This window comes from Rhopalosiphum maidis, chromosome 4 (genome assembly GCF_003676215.2).
Source record: "Rhopalosiphum maidis isolate BTI-1 chromosome 4, ASM367621v3, whole genome shotgun sequence".
NCBI classification, from domain to species: domain Eukaryota; kingdom Metazoa; phylum Arthropoda; class Insecta; order Hemiptera; family Aphididae; genus Rhopalosiphum; species Rhopalosiphum maidis.
In genome coordinates this window covers 1,543,262-1,562,790 of record NC_040880.1, presented here as the reverse complement: position 1 = coordinate 1,562,790, position 19,529 = coordinate 1,543,262, and the positions used below count along the sequence as shown (strand labels likewise).

At 27.2% G+C, this 19,529-nt stretch overlaps 1 protein-coding gene across 4 annotated transcripts in view; it reads left to right on the top strand.

Moving 5' to 3' along the window:
* Positions 1–19,529, top strand: part of LOC113550421 (four and a half LIM domains protein 2) — an 88,781-nt gene that overhangs the window by 54,776 nt on the left and 14,476 nt on the right. The window contains exon 1 of one of the 4 annotated variants that reach the window (XM_026952234.1): positions 18,138–18,477. The exons of the other annotated variants lie outside the window; for them this stretch is intronic. Within the exon in view, the coding sequence (XP_026808035.1) occupies positions 18,308–18,477 (170 nt within the window). The 5' untranslated portion in view covers positions 18,138–18,307. Of the gene's footprint in view, positions 1–18,137; positions 18,478–19,529 lie in introns of those variants that run through there. 4 annotated transcript variants of the gene reach the window in all.

Here is a 19,529-nt window from a genome sequence, read left to right as displayed (position 1 = left end):
CGCGAAATATGAACATATCGATAATGATAAGACAGTGTTTTACGACTGTTGTTTCACGGAACCTAAGGTTCAGTGAGCTAAAGCCAAAGGTTCTGTGAAACATTTAATATAAAAGAAATTAGTAAATAACATTTTTTATTTGAACTACCATTCGATAATGAATTAAAGCTGTTCCTCTTTAGTTGGAACCGAAAAAATTAAGGTTCCGCAAATTGTTCAAGTTCCTAAAAAGGTCCCATTACAAAAAAATGTTGGGAAACACTGTGATAAAGTACATGTATAGATTTGTATTGGCTAACAAATCGCCGTCAATTGCAGCGACATATAGTCTGTAATAACCGTCTTATTAATACTCGCGTCGCGTTACTTTCGCCTGACATTTTGTAAACCCGATTCAAATTATCCGGAACGTATACGTTCTTGTTTCGTATTTGTGTGACGGACGTAAGGTTCGGTGACAAAAATTCGTAGTAAGTGAGAGGGCCAGAGAGAGAGAGAAATAAAATGTACATCGATTGTGGATAAGCTTTGTATCAATTAACCGTATACAGTATGCTATTTGTAGACATTATTAAGATTTTTTCGAAAGCGTTAAAAAATAATTAATTTCGGACATTATAGAATTACCGTCATTCAATTGCTACTTTATAGTTTTAACCAATAATTTAAGATAAATTGTCATATTGTCAATGACGGCTAGATGTTTATAAACAAATATTGTATTTCAATAATTTAACACACTGACTGCGCTGAACTCGATTTAGATAAATTTTGAAAACACTATTAAAGTATATTGAATGAGGTAGCTAATTATATAATATTTCATTTTATATTATGTCAAAGTATCTAGTTAATCATCTCTATGCTAAATATTTTATTTTATAATCATAGATTTAGCTTACAAATATAATAATAATGTATTTCTATTAGATAAAATAATTTTTATTTAATTATATACACATAGGTATAATAAAAAATTGACATACCCACGTGGGTAGTTGCCGTTGGGTCACTGTTTATAAAAATATATGCTTAGTATAATGAATACTTTTGTGCCGTATATATTACACAATATAATCATAATTTTAATTATTTTGGACTTGAAAAATTATTATTTATTATTTGATTAATAATTAAAAATTTGTTTTTTTTACGTCCTCGGAAGTATATTCAATTACGATATTCTAATGAATGAATTGATTTTCAGGGTTTTACAAACTGGTTTATTGTTAAATTTTTTTTTATACATATATAACCAGACTTTGTTATAATTAATAGTTTATTTTATAGATATTCAAGCCTACAATAAGCTCAGGTTTTATACTTTTTTTTTTATATCTATATACTAAATACATACATTGATTAATATATTGTTTGTTACAGCAAATTTTGGTAGTATCATTGATCATAGAATATAAATAATATTATTCTATTATTAATCAATAATAGTTAGTAGTTAGTATTATAATATAATCTCAAGTCATAAGCATGAGTTATACAATGTTTTAACAAAAATAATTTAAATTAATTAAAATCACATAATATGCTCTAAAATCCAATGTCTGGAAAGAACAGCTTGTAAACGCCCGTCAATATTATTTTCAATATTGAAAAATAAATACTTAATATAATATTATATTTTATAGTTATAAATTTATATTTTTTTTAAATATAATCCTTTTGGATTTCATATTAATTACGAGTAAGTACTAATGAGTGAGTTTGTTCTCGAGTACATTAGAGAGTTAATTTTTAAATTTTAGCCTAAGAGTGTTAGAAAAGAAACAACGGTGAGGGCTGGCTAAAAAGTCTCTCAACATTTTTTTTTATTATTGTTACTTGTTGTTCCTCATAAATACTTAGTTCCCTCATTTTCCAGTGTTGATTGGAACAAAAAAAAATAATTAATTCATACCTAAAATCTACATAGGTACTTCTTAATTTCCCCAAAGTCAATTCACCGACTTAGATTTAGGTACGGGTACTTAGGAGTCAACTTGTAGGTGCACAGTCATTTCAGTTTTAAAATTGCACGCAAAAAGTCGGTAAAAGTCAATCTACGTAAGTAAACTAGTTGTAGTTTTTAAAATAACTTAACTATTATATTATATACTCGTAGTTGTATATTCATTATGCAATAATCATAATGAAAAGGGAATGACGTGGGACCACCGCCGTCACTAGTAAAATACTTTGAATAATTATTAATTAATAATAAAATATTAAAATCACTTATTTATATATATATATATATATATATATTATATATTAAAAAACCTTAATAAACACCAATGAAACTTTCTCTTGAAAAAAACAAATTGCACTACAGTGTGGTAGTCGTCATTTATTTTAATAATATGTCAATAAGTAGACGAGTGCGTGATGTACTAACGAAACAAAACGAACCATCATTGCACGATATGTTTGTTTATTAATTAACACAATCGTGCGTACACACATACACGATAATATTGTCGTGCAGTCTATAGGTGTAATTAAGGGGGGACTTAGCCTCCAGGTTTTTTTAAACGTATTCTAGCATATTAAAATTAATTTCGAAAACAGCTTACTTGTCTCTATTTCATTTATAAAATTAGCCCCCCTCCCCCAGAATTAGAGCTCTATTTGCGCCTTTGGTGCAACTGAACTTCTGGACTCATTGCCAAGACATAATACTGTACGTGTTACGTGACATTTGAACGCCAAAATGTACAGATTAGAGGTAATTCACGTCTCGGCACGACAGTGTATAAATCACATTTTAATCCAAGTCACGGGGCGCCAGACGATCAGGCGGGACCACATATGCGATTGCTGTGGCCCCAGCGGCGACGGCGTGGCGTTGGCCTTGGTCAGGCCGAGACACTGTAAATAAAACTTGCACACGGCGTAAACATATAATTGTAACGAAATTTTATCGTGTCCAAAAACCAAAATGTCATCACATAATTATAAATTGTCTTTCGGCCCTATAACAAAACATTTTTCTCGATTAATTCCGCATATCTGTACTACTACGTTACTCGAATAATAATATATAACATAATTATTCACTTTTTTTTTATAAATATATAAATATTTACTTTAATATGCGTACGATGTCTTACATGAAAATTTACTTATCTATAATAAAAGTAATAATAAAATTGAAATCTTGGCTTCATACATAATTTACAACAGTAAATGTTAATAATTACAGAACATGATACAAGGGGTATATAATTTATGATTTTATTAGCTGATATAAATTGTATAGAATTTTCATAACAAATCTGATTACCATATGAATTATGAATTTATGTGGCGTATGAATTGGAATTTTATTATTTGATAATGACATTGTCAGGTTCAAAAAATTATCCGCAATAAATTGCACGGTTTCCGGTTATGAAGAATCAAGTCAATTATTTTCCCTTTTCGATTATTTTAGAAAAAAAAATCACGCGTATTTTATAATATGCCTATTAAAAAAATATAAACGGTTGTTGTATTATTTCTTGCATTTTAAAAAAGGACGCCAAATCCGCATCTATTATCTCCATCGACTCCATCTTATAATCGCACAACAGCAGAACAAATTTTGTGTTGTTAGCTTCAATATTGAGAGTAAAGAAATTGATTAAATTAATAAACCCATTGGTTCTACTGAACACAATTTGTTATGCAATGAACTATGCAAGAAGGCGAAAACACATCCGCTGCGAGCCTGTGGCGTCCTCTTAAATTAACTGTTTAATAATAAATGAAAAGTCCATTACTGCTTATTATAATACTACAGAAATAAGACGTTTCTATCCATGTTTTTTAAAAAGTGGTGATTTTTAACCTATAGTTTTTACCCGCGCACCGTCTAATCTATCCCGACCGCATAATAATATACAAATAGTCGATGTAATTTATTTACTTGGGATTTTTCTGTCTTAAGTATTTTATTCACGCAAGATCATTACTATCGTAATAAAATAATTGGCTATAATATGCGAATTGGCCATGTGCTCCAGACCGTTGCCAATCTCTGTTTCTGAATTTATACGCCAAGGGGAGATTTGCAAAGTCGAGCGTGCATACGTTATCCTCGTCATCAAAATATAGTATAATAATATAAACGCGCAGGAATTTAATAGAACGAAATGCAAACGGATATTTAAAGACTCGCCGTTATACGTCTAGATCAATGCCTTTGGCACCCTTGATCATAGACCATTAGTGTTCCAAGTGCACGCCTGCGCAATCATTTGTTGGATTCGTGACCACTGCTGCAGAGATATGCTCCAATTAGCGGCGGGCTGTGAGTATTATTGTTTATTGTACAATGTGCAGAGGATAAACAGTGTAATAATTACAATATGCCGAAATGCATACCGAAAGGCGTAAACGTGCATACATTTTTAATTACATGTGTGTGTAATATACATAGGTATTACATGAATACGAGAATACAATCAAAATGTATCGTTGAATATTATGGTATCCAATATATTAAGAGCCAAATCCCACTGTTCCACGTTAATGCGCATTAAATAATGCATACAATTTATGGTACCTTTTATTTTTTCGACTTTGAATTATATAACATGTAACTATTTTGATTAGTTGTTTAACATTAAGTACCTAGCTAGTAGCTACAATATTAAACATACAATTTTAATAATAACATGTAGTACGATATAATATAATAATAATAATAATATAGTAAAATAATTTATTTTGTATAATAATATTTGAATGATTGAGGGCTGGAATTGAGATATTTTATTAGTCTAATTAGAAGATGTTTTTTCCTCGACAAAATCAATATTTTAATCGTGGGTAGGCAAATATAAAGTCATCTAAAGATCTGTTATTGGTTCTATAATGTCTGTAAATTATAGCTTTTATTAACATCTTATTTCTAAATCGCCTTTCGCTGATTTTGGGTAGATATACGTATTTTGGGCGGGGAATATATTTCAGATTAAACCAACAAAACCTGTTTTGTATACGATCGATTCATAATACTTCTTAAAATTAAGAGAACCAGATTATCAATAGTGATATAGATTTTAACAATAAGCGAATCAGTAGAATATATTATATGATTGTAAGTCCGTAACATTAAGTTTGATTATCATTGGCTAGTTTACGACATATTGCGTTTATGTGGTCTTTTCCAGTCGCGTTTAAGTTTACCATAGACGGTATTTTTATTTCGTTGCACAGTCATTTCGTTTCACGGGTCTGCAGATAATCAACGCTCTCTGTCTGTTGTACCATGAAAATTACATGGCATTGACAATTACTTATACACTCTTCCGATACCTATACGGACATATGGTGCATACGTCTTAAAATATTCAAATATCATTTTATAATAATTATAGGTATGTACTACTCAATATTATTTCCATATGATATTGCCATCGTTCACTGTTGTGACGTCTTAGCTGCGGAAAATATTAAATAGTATACCTATGCAATATATTTTAAATTTATTATAGAGTAAAAAATAGTATACTTAATATGGAACCATGTATACATAACGAGCTACATGATGTATATCTATTGTGTAAGTGCCATTCACGTACATAGCTCTACGGACTAGAATAACGAGTATTAGGTATACGTTTGTTTTCACTATTATCTTTCTATGATGTCTAAAATTATTATCTTATGTTTGACTAAAATAAAGAAGTACGAATTCGTTTAATGCGTGTACCTATCTATATATTTCAACGATATTATATATTTTATAAGGTTACTTTAGTAATTAATATATAATTGGAAAATCCAAAATTATAACTATTTGTTTATTAGTCCTTCACAACACGACATGGTTACATCGTTACAATATAATGATATTTCTTTCACGGTGTCTACACATTATTGTGATAAGTTCGTAGTATACGCATTGTATAGTAATAAGTCGAATAATAGGTGACAATATTATTAGACTTATTTGACTATTTTATGCAATTTAAATTATCACGCCTTGATAAAGTATATAATAATATGGTGTAATTTTAAGAGACCAACATTGAGTTTAAATCGTACTCAAGGATAAAATAATAATATCCATTTGGACATTAAAACGCGTAATATACAATTTAAAATTAATATGATAATACACACCACACATAAAGGTATTGTAACCTATAAACATTGCTAATAGAATTATATTCTTAGTAATTAAGACATTATTATTGGGCTTAAAAATTATGAGTTCAATAGTACTTTTTTTTTGAAAATATTTGAATCATATATACTTGGTTTAAGTTTAACATAGGCTATTCGTTGTAATATGTAAATTGTTTTTATACGTTTGAGTAAAATAAAAAAAAAAGTAACGGCCATTATTGATACTAATATATTATTTTACTTAGATATTTGGATAAGTTTTACCTTTTTCATCGTTTAATTGACCAAGCGTTAATATTGTTATCGTCAGTATACGTAATAAATTTTAAAAATAGAAAATTAAAATAATTTGTTTTCTCGATGATCTATTCGCTGAATTTATGAAAGGAAAACAGTGAAAAATATCAACCATTTCGTCACCACAAGTGCACACGGCACCACGCATAATATTTTGCCAAACATTGTCTCACCGACTCAATGTAGGGGGAGGAAGATCGGTTATTTTTAGTTTATGTTTCCAGTATCATTTGGTCCGACCGCATTAATAAAACTGTGTGTGCCAAAGAATGGGTCCAAAAATAAACCATAATAAACCGAAAAAAAAATTTGAATTTTACTATTATAACAAGACACAAAATAATATATTATTTATTACGAAAATTGTTTAACAACAATAATTAGTTACGGTAAATACTTAATAATTTATAGAAGTGGTGTGTAGAGCATAATATAATGAAAATAAGAAAACGATTGTATTAAAAATTGCTGACAACAAGTAAATATATCGAAACGCACATAATGTCCGTTAACTATAAAAGATTTAATTTCGTTCCGCCGAATCAATCACAACTTAATATTATATACGGTATTTGTTTAATGTGTTACCGTAAAAAAAAAACTTTTGCAACAAAACGTATTATTATTCAAATTGTTAGAATGATACTTTCTGTCTATTCCATAAGCGCTCAATGTTGAATGAGTTGACATAAATAATATGTGTAAACTGTAAAGGTTTTCGTTAAAGACTGTCAAAACAACTACTTATAGTATTATATAATAGTTAAATAGCAATTCGATCATAAACAAGTATAATATAAAATTATGTAATATTTAAGCGCCGCGTAAACAAATAATTTCATAGCTACAAGAATTGCTTTTTTAATGTTACATAAGAGATATAGGTACCTTTTATGGTGGCATATATAGGTAAAATACTAAAATATAATATTAATATTATTCTCATGGGGAATTTTGTTTCGGGATCAAACCGGCCGTCTGTTATTGTTTACAAAACTACTTGTTCCGATAATGTTATTTTGATAAATCTTCGTGTCGTAAAACTTTTGAATCGAGTAAGTTTTTCAACCTGTCAAATGTTCATTTTATAACGAAAAATATGACGTCCGTGTGTTCATTGAAGAATGAGATTATTTGCATCGCATTTATTATATTCGAAACTGCGTTGTAAATTCAAACTTTGACTAAAAAAAACCGCACACTTTAAACGATAAGTGTACAATATTCCCATATGCAAATAAATACGTAAATTCAATGAAGTTTGCTTTTATAATAATTAGGTATTTGTAAATAAACATAGCGTTATGTGGAGAACACCTTTAAGTTACGCGTATTTTAACACTCCGTGTAGTGCGCATTAAAAAAGTCCAAAGTAGATGTCTTTATTATGAACAAAATATTTTCGGTTTGTTACGTATTATGTTACACGAGCATAAACCTATATAAGTATAACCATTTTGAAATATAGTTGGCTCAACGAGATTAAAATTTGTGGAATCTATGCCTATAGCTAAAGCATTAACTCTCATTTTTATTATTCTTTAAATATAAGTGATATTTTTGGCCGATTCCCAAAATATGTCAAATACTCATATCCCCTTATATTTAATGTAGTTATATATATATATATATATATATATATATATATATATATATATATATACACACACACACACACACATATATTTTCGTATTTTAGGTATGTATCGATTGTGTTACACGAATTTTGGTTTATATTTTTAAACTTAATGAACGGTTGCTTTACATTTTTTAAAATTCCAAAATTATAAAAATACGTTTAGATTGTTTTTAGTATAACGCAATACATCATACTTATACTAGTGAACAACTATTGTTTATAAATCCAGTATTAGGTTAAAATATTAAAAATAATAAAACATTACGTGTAAGAAACTATATTTTTGTAAAAGTTAAAATGGCTTTAAAATGTTTAATAAGTTTACTGACATTATATAGATATTGGTATATATAATATCAACAGCGGTCAGCGAACCATACTATATTTCTGTTTACATGGTATTTTAAAAATAAAAACGTTGTATAAACACTTCATGAAGTATTGTTTAAATATTTAGATTAATCTCATAGTATTATAGTTTACTAATATTTTACTTATAAATATAAATCATATAGATTATTTGTTTTTAATATTTGTGGTTTTTATCGTTATATATATATAAGTGGTATCTAGTGAATTTAATATTTATCGCCAGCTAATAACCATGTGTGCGAAATTGGTCATCTGTGAATTTATCAAAATAAAAATAATCTTATGATCTATTATTATATTACCTATAATGAATTTTTACTATTATTGACGCATTTTATTGGTGTAGCGTCCTTTTAGTGTTAAACGTCGATCATTGTTACCTCATAATATTCCTATCATTCGTTCAAATTTATTATAAATAGATACTCCTGTATAATTAAGCTTAAAATGAAATCGATAGAGTAGTAACATCGTTGTGTCTTACACGGCGTAAATCGCAACGGAGACAGAAAGTAACAGTAAACTCGAAGATAATACCTGTCTATCATAGCCTATAACAGATAGGTACGCAAGAATGAAATGATCACTAATCTCGCACTGGATAAACGACCAAATGCGTGCAACTGACGTATTTTTTCTTGAAGGCTTTCGTGTACACTGCTTATACGATTTATACAGAGTGGTTGATTCATCAAACATGCTCACCCTCATTTTTTATTTAATAATTATTTTATTTAAATCACCGTGATTTTTGAAAGTTTATATGTTCCTAATTCAAAATTCAATTGAATGGTTTCTCAGTTAGGTATTAAGATGTATTAAGAATAATGATATCCCGTCGATTTATCTAAAAAAAATCATCCTTCATTTGAAGAATAATAGCCTTTAAAATAGATTATAAAAAAAATTACTTTTTTCAAATTACCATAGTACCCCATGTCTTCCAAAGCTAAACTTTCAAAGTTAAATAACTTAAAAATTACTTAACTTTGATTTTGATAAGTCAACAATTTTAGAAAAAAAATATTTACTAAATAATTGTCTCTAAATAACACTCCTTAAGTAATATGAAACGTTTCTGAAATTTTAAAATATAGTATGTATTTAAGTATATTTAAAAATTCTATAAATCAAATTTTAAATTAATTTATCGTATTATTAAATTAAAAATGGTGGTCAGCATCCACTTGATAAATCAAATTGTATATTATATTATAGTATTATATCTAGGCATACGAACACTGAGAGGTCGAATAAATTATATTGAAATATTAAGTCATTAGCAACAACGTCATCGAAGTAAAATTAAAATAAAAAAACTTTACCTAGAATAATTGCATGACATACGTCTGATGGTGTATGCTGTATGGTATTGGTATATATAATATTTTAATGATAATATACTATGATATTGACTTAACAGCTGGTATCGTGTGCATACCAGGACGTGAACGTGTGCACGGTTGATGTCGTGAATGTAAAAAAATTCACGTGGGTAAGCCGTAGTATTTAAAGCGACCATATTGCCCTGACTGGCACGTTTCCAAAGGGCTGTATACTCGTACATAATTATCACTTATTGACAATATATTATTGTGTATAGTGTAGTTCGCAATGTATACTTGGTTGTTTTTAAACAATGCACTATTATATACAGTGTTGTATTTTCCCTAACATACCAGCAATACCCTAGGAAAATGGTACGATGTTTTATTATTAAATTTCATTAACTGATATTATAATTTGAAAAAATTGAATTGGGCATTATGTTCTTAAAAATACAACTATATTTTTATATTTACCAAGATTTTTCCTTATGTACGATAAAATTATCATCGTGTACCATATACAGTAGAATCTCGATTATCCGTCCTCCGATTAACCGTCAAGTAGATTATTATCTACTTATGCGTTGCAGTAGATAATAATATATATAACCTGAAATTTTCCGGCAATATATACTAGATATGCGATAGATACATATGTATATATATATTTATTTTATGGGTGAGATAAAAACAGTTAATTGTGACAGTGATCGCATTTTGTTTTTGAAAAGTCAGTTAGTTATATATTACACGTGTGTTCGTTCGCTCGACCGTTCGCGTTTTTAATCTCTTTGTGTGCAAATATTTTAAGTATATCATAATTACTAAAAAAAAATAATAAATAATATGTATGTATGTTTAAAAAAAAATTTGTTGCTCGCTTAACCGTCTTTTCGGTTATCCGTCAAAGCTCTGGTCCCAAGACTGACGGTTAATCGAGGTGCTACTGTACATACTTTTATATATTATCTATCTATCTCTATCTCTATATATATATATACATTACATACTAATATAATAATGTCTTTTGATAATTGTTGAGCTTTATTATGATGTACAAATAACACCTATCACAATTTGCAACATAACATTGTACTTTTTTAATGAGTTTTTTGAAATATTAAATGTGTATGGAGTTATGTTAACATGAATGTTTAAAAATGATATAGATGATATAATACGATATTATAAACATGTATAATATAAAGATTGTGGTAAACAGCAGTAGTACCGAAGTAGGCGAATAATAATAATAAATATATTATATTATTGTCCTCGTTCATTCTTGTAAACAATATATTTTTTTATTATTATATTAATTACATTATTATTCTTTACCAACGCGGCATTCATTACAATTAGGTAGTAATTATTGATAATTAAACCGTTGTTGCAATTGGTGCTTCTTGACGGCTCGTTAAAACACAATCGTCAATTCGACACATTAATATAACGACATGCACATTAGTTGCATATAATGTAACGTTTGTAAAACGACATTATAATAATATCGTATAATATGATGTGCGTAATAATAATAATACGATTATTACTCGGTCGCACCCACGTCAAATCACCTGTTAGCTGTTAGAGAGTTAATCCACCGCATGTATATCAATTTATTTCTTTTTCACTGCGCTTTATAATAAAATTACATTTCGTTATCTCTCGCATAATGTGATACGCCTTTAAATTTGTATATAAATCGGACAAAGGCAAAATCGAATATTATAATAATATATAACGCACTACGAATTTGGTACTGTAGACAGCAAATTATATGCTTGTATGATATGAATATGATTTTATAATAAATTATAATAATGCTTAAAACGTGCGATTTTTATTGACAGCGGCGATAAATTATAAAGAAATTGGTGTGTATAATATACACCCGCATTATAAAAATGCGTACTTTGTAGTGGGTAGTAGTTTTATTAAAAAGCATCAAATTATCATTTATATTATACGTTTCAAAGAATAGCAAAGACGAAATCCAAATGTATGCGTATTACTGTCGTTTTATGTCATATGTTTAATTTCAAAAATTGATACCTTAGTACTTCTGTCTTAAAATTGATATTGTTTTGGATTGCGTTTACTGTGTAAGGTAATAACACTCGGTTTGAAAAAAAAAATATTTGTGTCAACAGATTTATAGACTCTAGTATTTCGATACACCTACGCGTTGAAATGAACTACACATTGAGGTTTATGAAAGCAATTTACATTTTCATTTCAAAGAATTTGTGACCGGTTAAAAATGATTTAATGATGGTTCGAAAAAAACATATAGGCACTTATTAGACATAAAAACCTATGACTAGATTCTGAACATTTAACAATGATAAACATACACGTATAGATCGAAATAACAGACGCTTTTAAATTTAAATAGTCGTCGTCGACTGCGCTGTGGTCCAAAACCATTACCATTACAATCGATAATCTACAGGCGGTATATAATAATAATAATAATATCGTGTATTAGCGATCTGTCAAATAATTCAAGGTTGCGTTCAAGTTCACAAAAACTCTATATACTATACAGGGCGATTCGCCAAGTAGCTCACCCTTATTGTTATTATTATTTTTTTGAATAATGCAGTTATTCAAAATCTGATTTAATATATACTTAAATATACTTAATACTATACATTTGAATCTTTGAAAATTGTTTGTACTACTTAAGGAGTGTTCTGCGGAATCACAAACTTCTATTTTTCAAATTACAATTTTCTTTGTCTACTGTGATTTATTTTTACAGATAATTTGAATGGAAATTTTACGTATCAAAATCAAAATTTGAACGAATAGTTTTTGAGTATTATTTAAATTTGTATACTAAAGTTTATAGGTCCATGATAATGGGTTTGAAAGATTTAGTGGCTATGATAATTTAAATATTTTAATAATTTATAAAAATGTTCATTTATAGTATACTAAATACTATAGATTCGATACCTATTATTTATATATATTTTATATTTTTATAAGACTATTTTTAAAAACTTGTATCTTATAATTCAAACATTTTAATAACTGAAAAACAACTCGTTCAATTTTAAATTAGATTCATACATTTTTTTAAAATAATCCACTAAATAATTTTTTGTAAAAAGTGGATTGTCATTTTAAAAACAGAAGTTTGTTTTGGCATAGGACACAAAAATAAATTATTAATTAAAAAACGGAGGCAATTATACTGGGTGAATCAGTCTGTATTATGTGGTTGTGATCTTCGGACAATGTATAATATTATGTAGGTACACAGCGATTGTTGCGAATATCATCACATTTGTACCCAATCAACGTATATGTATATATATATTATTATTTATCAATCATTGTTTTCGATCGACAATCTCATATTTGGAGTCAATAGTATGGCGTGTGTATCATTATATATTGTCTTGTTATATCCTTACTTGTACGTGTATAATCATCCAAATGGCATACATTACCTACATATTATCGTCATCTGTATATTTAATATCACAGTAACCATATAACATTATAATCTCGTTAGCCCCGATGCGCTGATGTGTATATTCGCGTTTTAAGTGTAACGGGAAGTTGCGTTGTTCATTATAATATTGTATGGTAATTTTATTTCTACAAAAATCTATAATATGTTGAAAATATTGTTTTGGGAATGAATATTCAACGCGTGATCGCAGAAATAAAATTATTGCTTTATACTATACCAATGATGTAGTCTCTACAGCGTACATAATATTATTGTAATACATATCACCAATGACGTACCTACAGTTCGACTAAGCCTAGGGAGAATAAATTATTTGCATATAACTATTTTTGATACGGAGGGTTGGTATTTAACTTTTTTAATTTGTTTTTAACATTAATATTAATTTTTATTTTATTTTAGAGTTTAGAGTAAGTTTGCTACACCCACATTTGAATGAATTGATCAACTATGAGTTAAAAACATAGCTATAGTCATTTTAAAATTTAATATTTTACATACGCATAATTTACTTAAAAATGTATTTATCGCAGTCAACATAATTTTAAAAACAAAAATGTAATCTATTAGTTAGATGATGTATATAAATGTATTTTAATCTTAAAATTAAGAAAGCTAAATGTAAACTTCTGAGCGAACGCGTTCTTCTATGTTAAACGCACTGAGCAAGACGGAACCAACAACTTTGGGGTGTGACGTCCTTTTAATGCTAATTTGACAATTTTATTGTTTTAAATACAATAATTATAATTATATATAGCCATAATTATTATAGATACCTAAAAAAAACCAAGGTCCAATTTTCAGTTTCAATTGTGTTGCAGGCCACCTATATCAATCCCTACATCACCAATAAATACATAAATGCGCATTAATCAGTATAAATATTATATAGTTCCTGTAGAGTCTCTACTATTGAGTATTAACTTTTAGGAATTGAAAATTTACTCGGTCAGAGCACAGAGGTTCGTTGTTACGTATATGTATTAGGTAATATACATCTCAGTAATTTAAAATTTAATGTAAAAAGTATATATGTCGACCTTAGAGAATAACACATACCTAAGTATATATATTTAATTATTATATTTAGATCGTGCTTACCTAACTTGATAATTATTTGTTGTAGCAAATAACAATATTTTGTTTAAACATTTTAAACCTATTTAGCTATAAATGTTGTTTTAGACAATTTATTGAAATTTACATTAATACTTAAGATATATTTATAACACGTAAAATCATATAGGATATTATTACTGATACGTGGATCTTGTCCTGACACTCAAGTGATGGTGGTTTCTATGTTCGGCCGTGAATAGGTTTCGAGGACGTGGGTGTCGACGGATGAAAATTGCAACCGCGGATATTTAAATACCCATAACTTTATATTTTATTTTAGGTCTTACGGTGGACGACAGACAGAATGTTGGCAAAAACATAAACGCTTTATTATATATTATAATAGTCTGCTGATGAACGATATACATTTGGCACGTATTTTTTTTTATTCCGCCGAGACGTAAATGTGTTTCTTAGAGGAAAACATTTAGGTTAAAAACTCACAGAATCCAAAATTAACCGTTAAGCGTATAACCATTTTACGGATAATTATATTGTATCGTTGCAAACCGATTACCATCTCACATTCTCACAAATTGGTGAAGTTCATCGCACGATAGATCATTATATAATAATACATAATATAGCACCTGTTGTACCCATGTAGGTAATGTGTATATAAATGTATGGCTTTTCTAATATATTTTAAGCAACAGGTTGGCTCAGAAATAATATTTTATTTATACTCACGAATTACAACAATGTCATAAAGCAATTTAATCGATCATTTATTATTAATTTATTATGTACAGACGCATCGTCATCCTTCATATTATGTTTTCATAAATTAATAATCTTAAATATAATGGATTTTATCAAACGTGTCTGGCATTTATAATAATAATCTTTATGTATTTTTAAAACGTGAAGCGATTTCTTTGGACAGTATTGTATCTGAAGTTTCCCGGACCAAACTGCATGATTTTTTTTAGAAGTTAGTACTGTATAGTCAGCGTGCAGAGGAGATATATAATGAGAAAAGTTCTGAAAATGTATTAATTAAATAGTTTTTGGAAATATTTAATTTTATGTGTAGTTACATATAGCAATAAGCGTCATTTGTTGTTTGTAAATACACATATGTTCATAATATACTATGTCTACTGCTGCGAGGTTGTCTGATCTAATCTAACATGGGTTTTCTATTAACAATTTAGCACCCAAATTAATTAAAATTTTCATTTGATAACAATTTGGGTGAAATATTTGCATTGTTCCCGATATCAATAATTATTATGAAAACTTTAGTTGCCCAATAACTTCATTTTATGTAATTCTAAACGCTTAACATTAATGCCCAAAAATTATTGTACCTAACTGCATTTTTTATAATTATTTATATTATGTATACATTTTACAATTATTCAGCTATTTTTTTTACATAACAATAGTGATGGGTATAATTCAGCCAGTATTATATTAATATCTGCACCCGGACAATGATATTTAAGTATTTCTAGTGTTACAATAACATTGAGTTTATTGATTTTTTTTTTAAGGCATGATAAATTTTATAACGTTTATGATATGTTAAAGTGAGACTGTTATAACTTTATAAGTAATCATTTTGACATATTTAGATGTATACTCGTATTACGATTTTAAAATTATAATACTTGAACTTTTATAGTATTTAACTGATTTATGTTACTTAGTTCAAAACAATTAGGTACTAGAATTTATTTAAAAAGCATTTAACGTTTTTTTTTTCAAAAATTTAATATTTATGTATATGTACATAAAAATTATAATTTGAGAATTAAAACTTAAGATATTATTGCTTAGGGTGTATGTTATTATATTGAATACTTTTAGTAATTTTATGGTTAAAATCAATAGTATATAATTATTATACGCATATTTTTAGAATATATTTCTTAGATTTTTATTGAATACATAATATCATCACCACGTAATATAATATTATTAGCGTATATACACATTATGTATTTACTCTAATAATTAATATAAATTTAAATAGCTTGAGACATTTATTTACATTATATATAATTTATTATCATTTGTTATTTATTATTTATTTATTTCATTAAATAATAATTTTGATCATTAAACTTACCAATACCTATTGTTCGTAGTATTCCATGTATTGTGTACCTAAAAGTAAACAAATCATCCGGTTGACAGATTTTTTTTTTTTTTAAATTTATTGATTTCGTTTCCAACGAATTTTCATAAGAATACCACTGTTTTCTTTGTATAACATTATTATGGTACATATCCGGTAGAAAAAACTATTGAAATTGATGTGCAGTGTATAGAAAACAAAATAGACTTAAACTATAATTACGACTTGAATTTAAGTAATATTAATTAATTCCTATTTTATTGTGTACTTTTATTTAATTTGTATTGTTTTTACATCCACAAATTCATCTAAACGTGACACAAAGTATGAATAGGATGAAAGCGAATTCTTTGTATATTTGAACTTAAAGCAATATGACTTTAATACAATTGCTCTTTTTGTGTTTTTAATATATTAATATAAAAATTAATTTACACCAAAATTCATTCAAATGGAATTTGCTAAGAAACTGTGTAAAAGGAACTAATGTAGTGTACAATTTACTATTCATTCTTTAATATTACGAATCTTATATTTGATAAAAATGCAAATTGGTTGTTCGTCGTTCTGTGATAATAACATATACATTAATAATAATATATGTATATAGATATACTGTAAACATATTATTTATTTGTTAGTTGTTAATTGTTATGGTCGTGATTTTATGACTTGTGATTGTTGTCTTGTTATAGTATTAGAGGAGTGTAATATTCTAATTTAACTACAGACTCAATGTAAACAAGCATAAACATCCCTACACACATTTATAATACATTATTTTAACGCCTATATGCTTTTAAGGATAACAATGAAAAAGTACAACAATTGTAGGTATAGAATATAATATGTCGATCGTCACTTCGATTTTTTGTAAACATACAATTTGAATGTTTGGTTAATATTTTTAAAAGAAAATTACACATCAGACATTTATGGAATTAAAGACATTGTGTATTTTCATACATAATCTAAAATGTATTATCCTATTTAAAAGAATAATTACACTTTTGAATATATCAAACGTTTTTGTACGATAATGAAAAATATAAATTAGATTTTTCGAATTTAAATACTCGTATCTTGTGATATATTAATATGAATATTAATACAAATACTAAAGTATCAGTAATCTGTATAGATAATTTCTAAATGAACGAACACAAGTTCTACTCTCGTCATGTAGTTTGGGTATATATTATACTTAATATTTTTTAAGTACATAATATTTTCTTAAAATTTTAATTAGGCTCTGAAGTACCTACCTATTCTAACTCTCTGCTTAGTATTATAGCGTCTATCATTAAATTTATGGTCATATCAATAGATTAATAATTAATTTTAATAAAAATATAATAATAATTTATTCTATAATACTATTTATACATGTTGATATCGATAATTTTTTTGACGATTTTGATTAATTTCATATTTTATGATGCATTAATTTCCATACTTCTTATCACAATGTCATCTTTCTGATACATTTATGTTTTAACTATAAATGCTAAATAGACGATTTTCTGTGATATTCTACGAGGGATACACATCATCTAGTAAGATTAATGTCATAAACCACACTTCCTGTCCGAAGTTTTCATTAGGATTTTATTTAAAAATAGATTTTCGGGTGGAAACATTCTCCCACCGTAGAGGACAGTGCACTGCACACGCCGTCCCAACCGAAACGCTATATTCGCAGTCTGAACGTGTGATTGCTACAGCCTAGACGTATTGGGAAACTCGCATTTTCTTTTAATCTTAGTCTTTTCATTTATTTGCTAGTTCGTCTCATTTTAAACGTTTTCGTTTAATTGTTTACTTCGATTTAAAAATTATAATTCGAAAACTTCATTAACATGGCAGACGTAGAATATCAGTTCACAACCACCGAAAGAAAAGTCAGGAAAAGCAAAAAAACTACTTCGTCAAATAAGAGAAGAGAGAGCAATGATCAGGGCGAAGTTACCATCACAGAATTGGATAAAGAAAACGTGTATCCATCAGAAAATGGTCACGATGACAAGAGGTATTTTCCAATAGCACTTTAATTTAATGAAAAAAAAAAAAACAAACAATAATTTTAATTTATCTCATCATTTAATTTCATTTATTTCAAGAAACGTAACTGTAAAATATGTATGATTTTATTACATTTTCGTAAAAATGTTCAATGGTTATTAATTTTTTTGCGTTGCATTTTAATATCATTTTTTTAAGTGTTAACGGAAAATACCTCTTGTCTGATAAATATACTATTGGTAAGAAAATGCATTGATATATTATTGTTATTATAACATTATAATTCGTTATTATACAAACGTATGATATTATATAACAGTATTTAATTATAATCTAATTAGGTTTAATAATATTGTGATAAAGAAATTTATTTGTGGTTTTGAAAATGCTCTCTTACCGGTTATAATATAATTATAATTACAACTAAATGGTAATATTTATACAACAAAAATCTGACCAAGAGTTGTCATGTAATTTGTAACAAAATATAGTACATTGAGTGTAATTAATAATAGTTAATTTATATGTTATTGCTAACACTGCTTACCATGTAACACATTGAATAATATAACTATTTATTCCATAAATGTATGACTTACACACCCTTTTTTGCAAAAATCATTTTCTTCGAAACCAGTTTAATTTTATATAATAATGAAACATGCATAATAAAATTAGTTTCTTATGCGTTTGATAAAAAAAAAATGAATTTTGCTACCTTATCGAGTTTTTTTCTTATTCAATTGATTTAAAAGCGTTGGTTGATTTATTTTTAAATGATTTATATTATTAATGTGGGTAATAATATTATACTATACTATTGTGTTTTAAAAGTTTTTTTTTTAATTTGATAAATATTCACCCAAATGTCACGTCACAATATACGTAGTCTTTTTCAAATATCATGAATAATAACTATATGATGCCCAAGTATAAACTTTACTATTCAAATTAATTAGGCAATGTTTGTAATTATAAAATTACAGTTTATAACAGTTATTTTAATTTTAACACGAATAATTCAAAATTTTCTATTAATAGTAGGAATTAATTATTTAT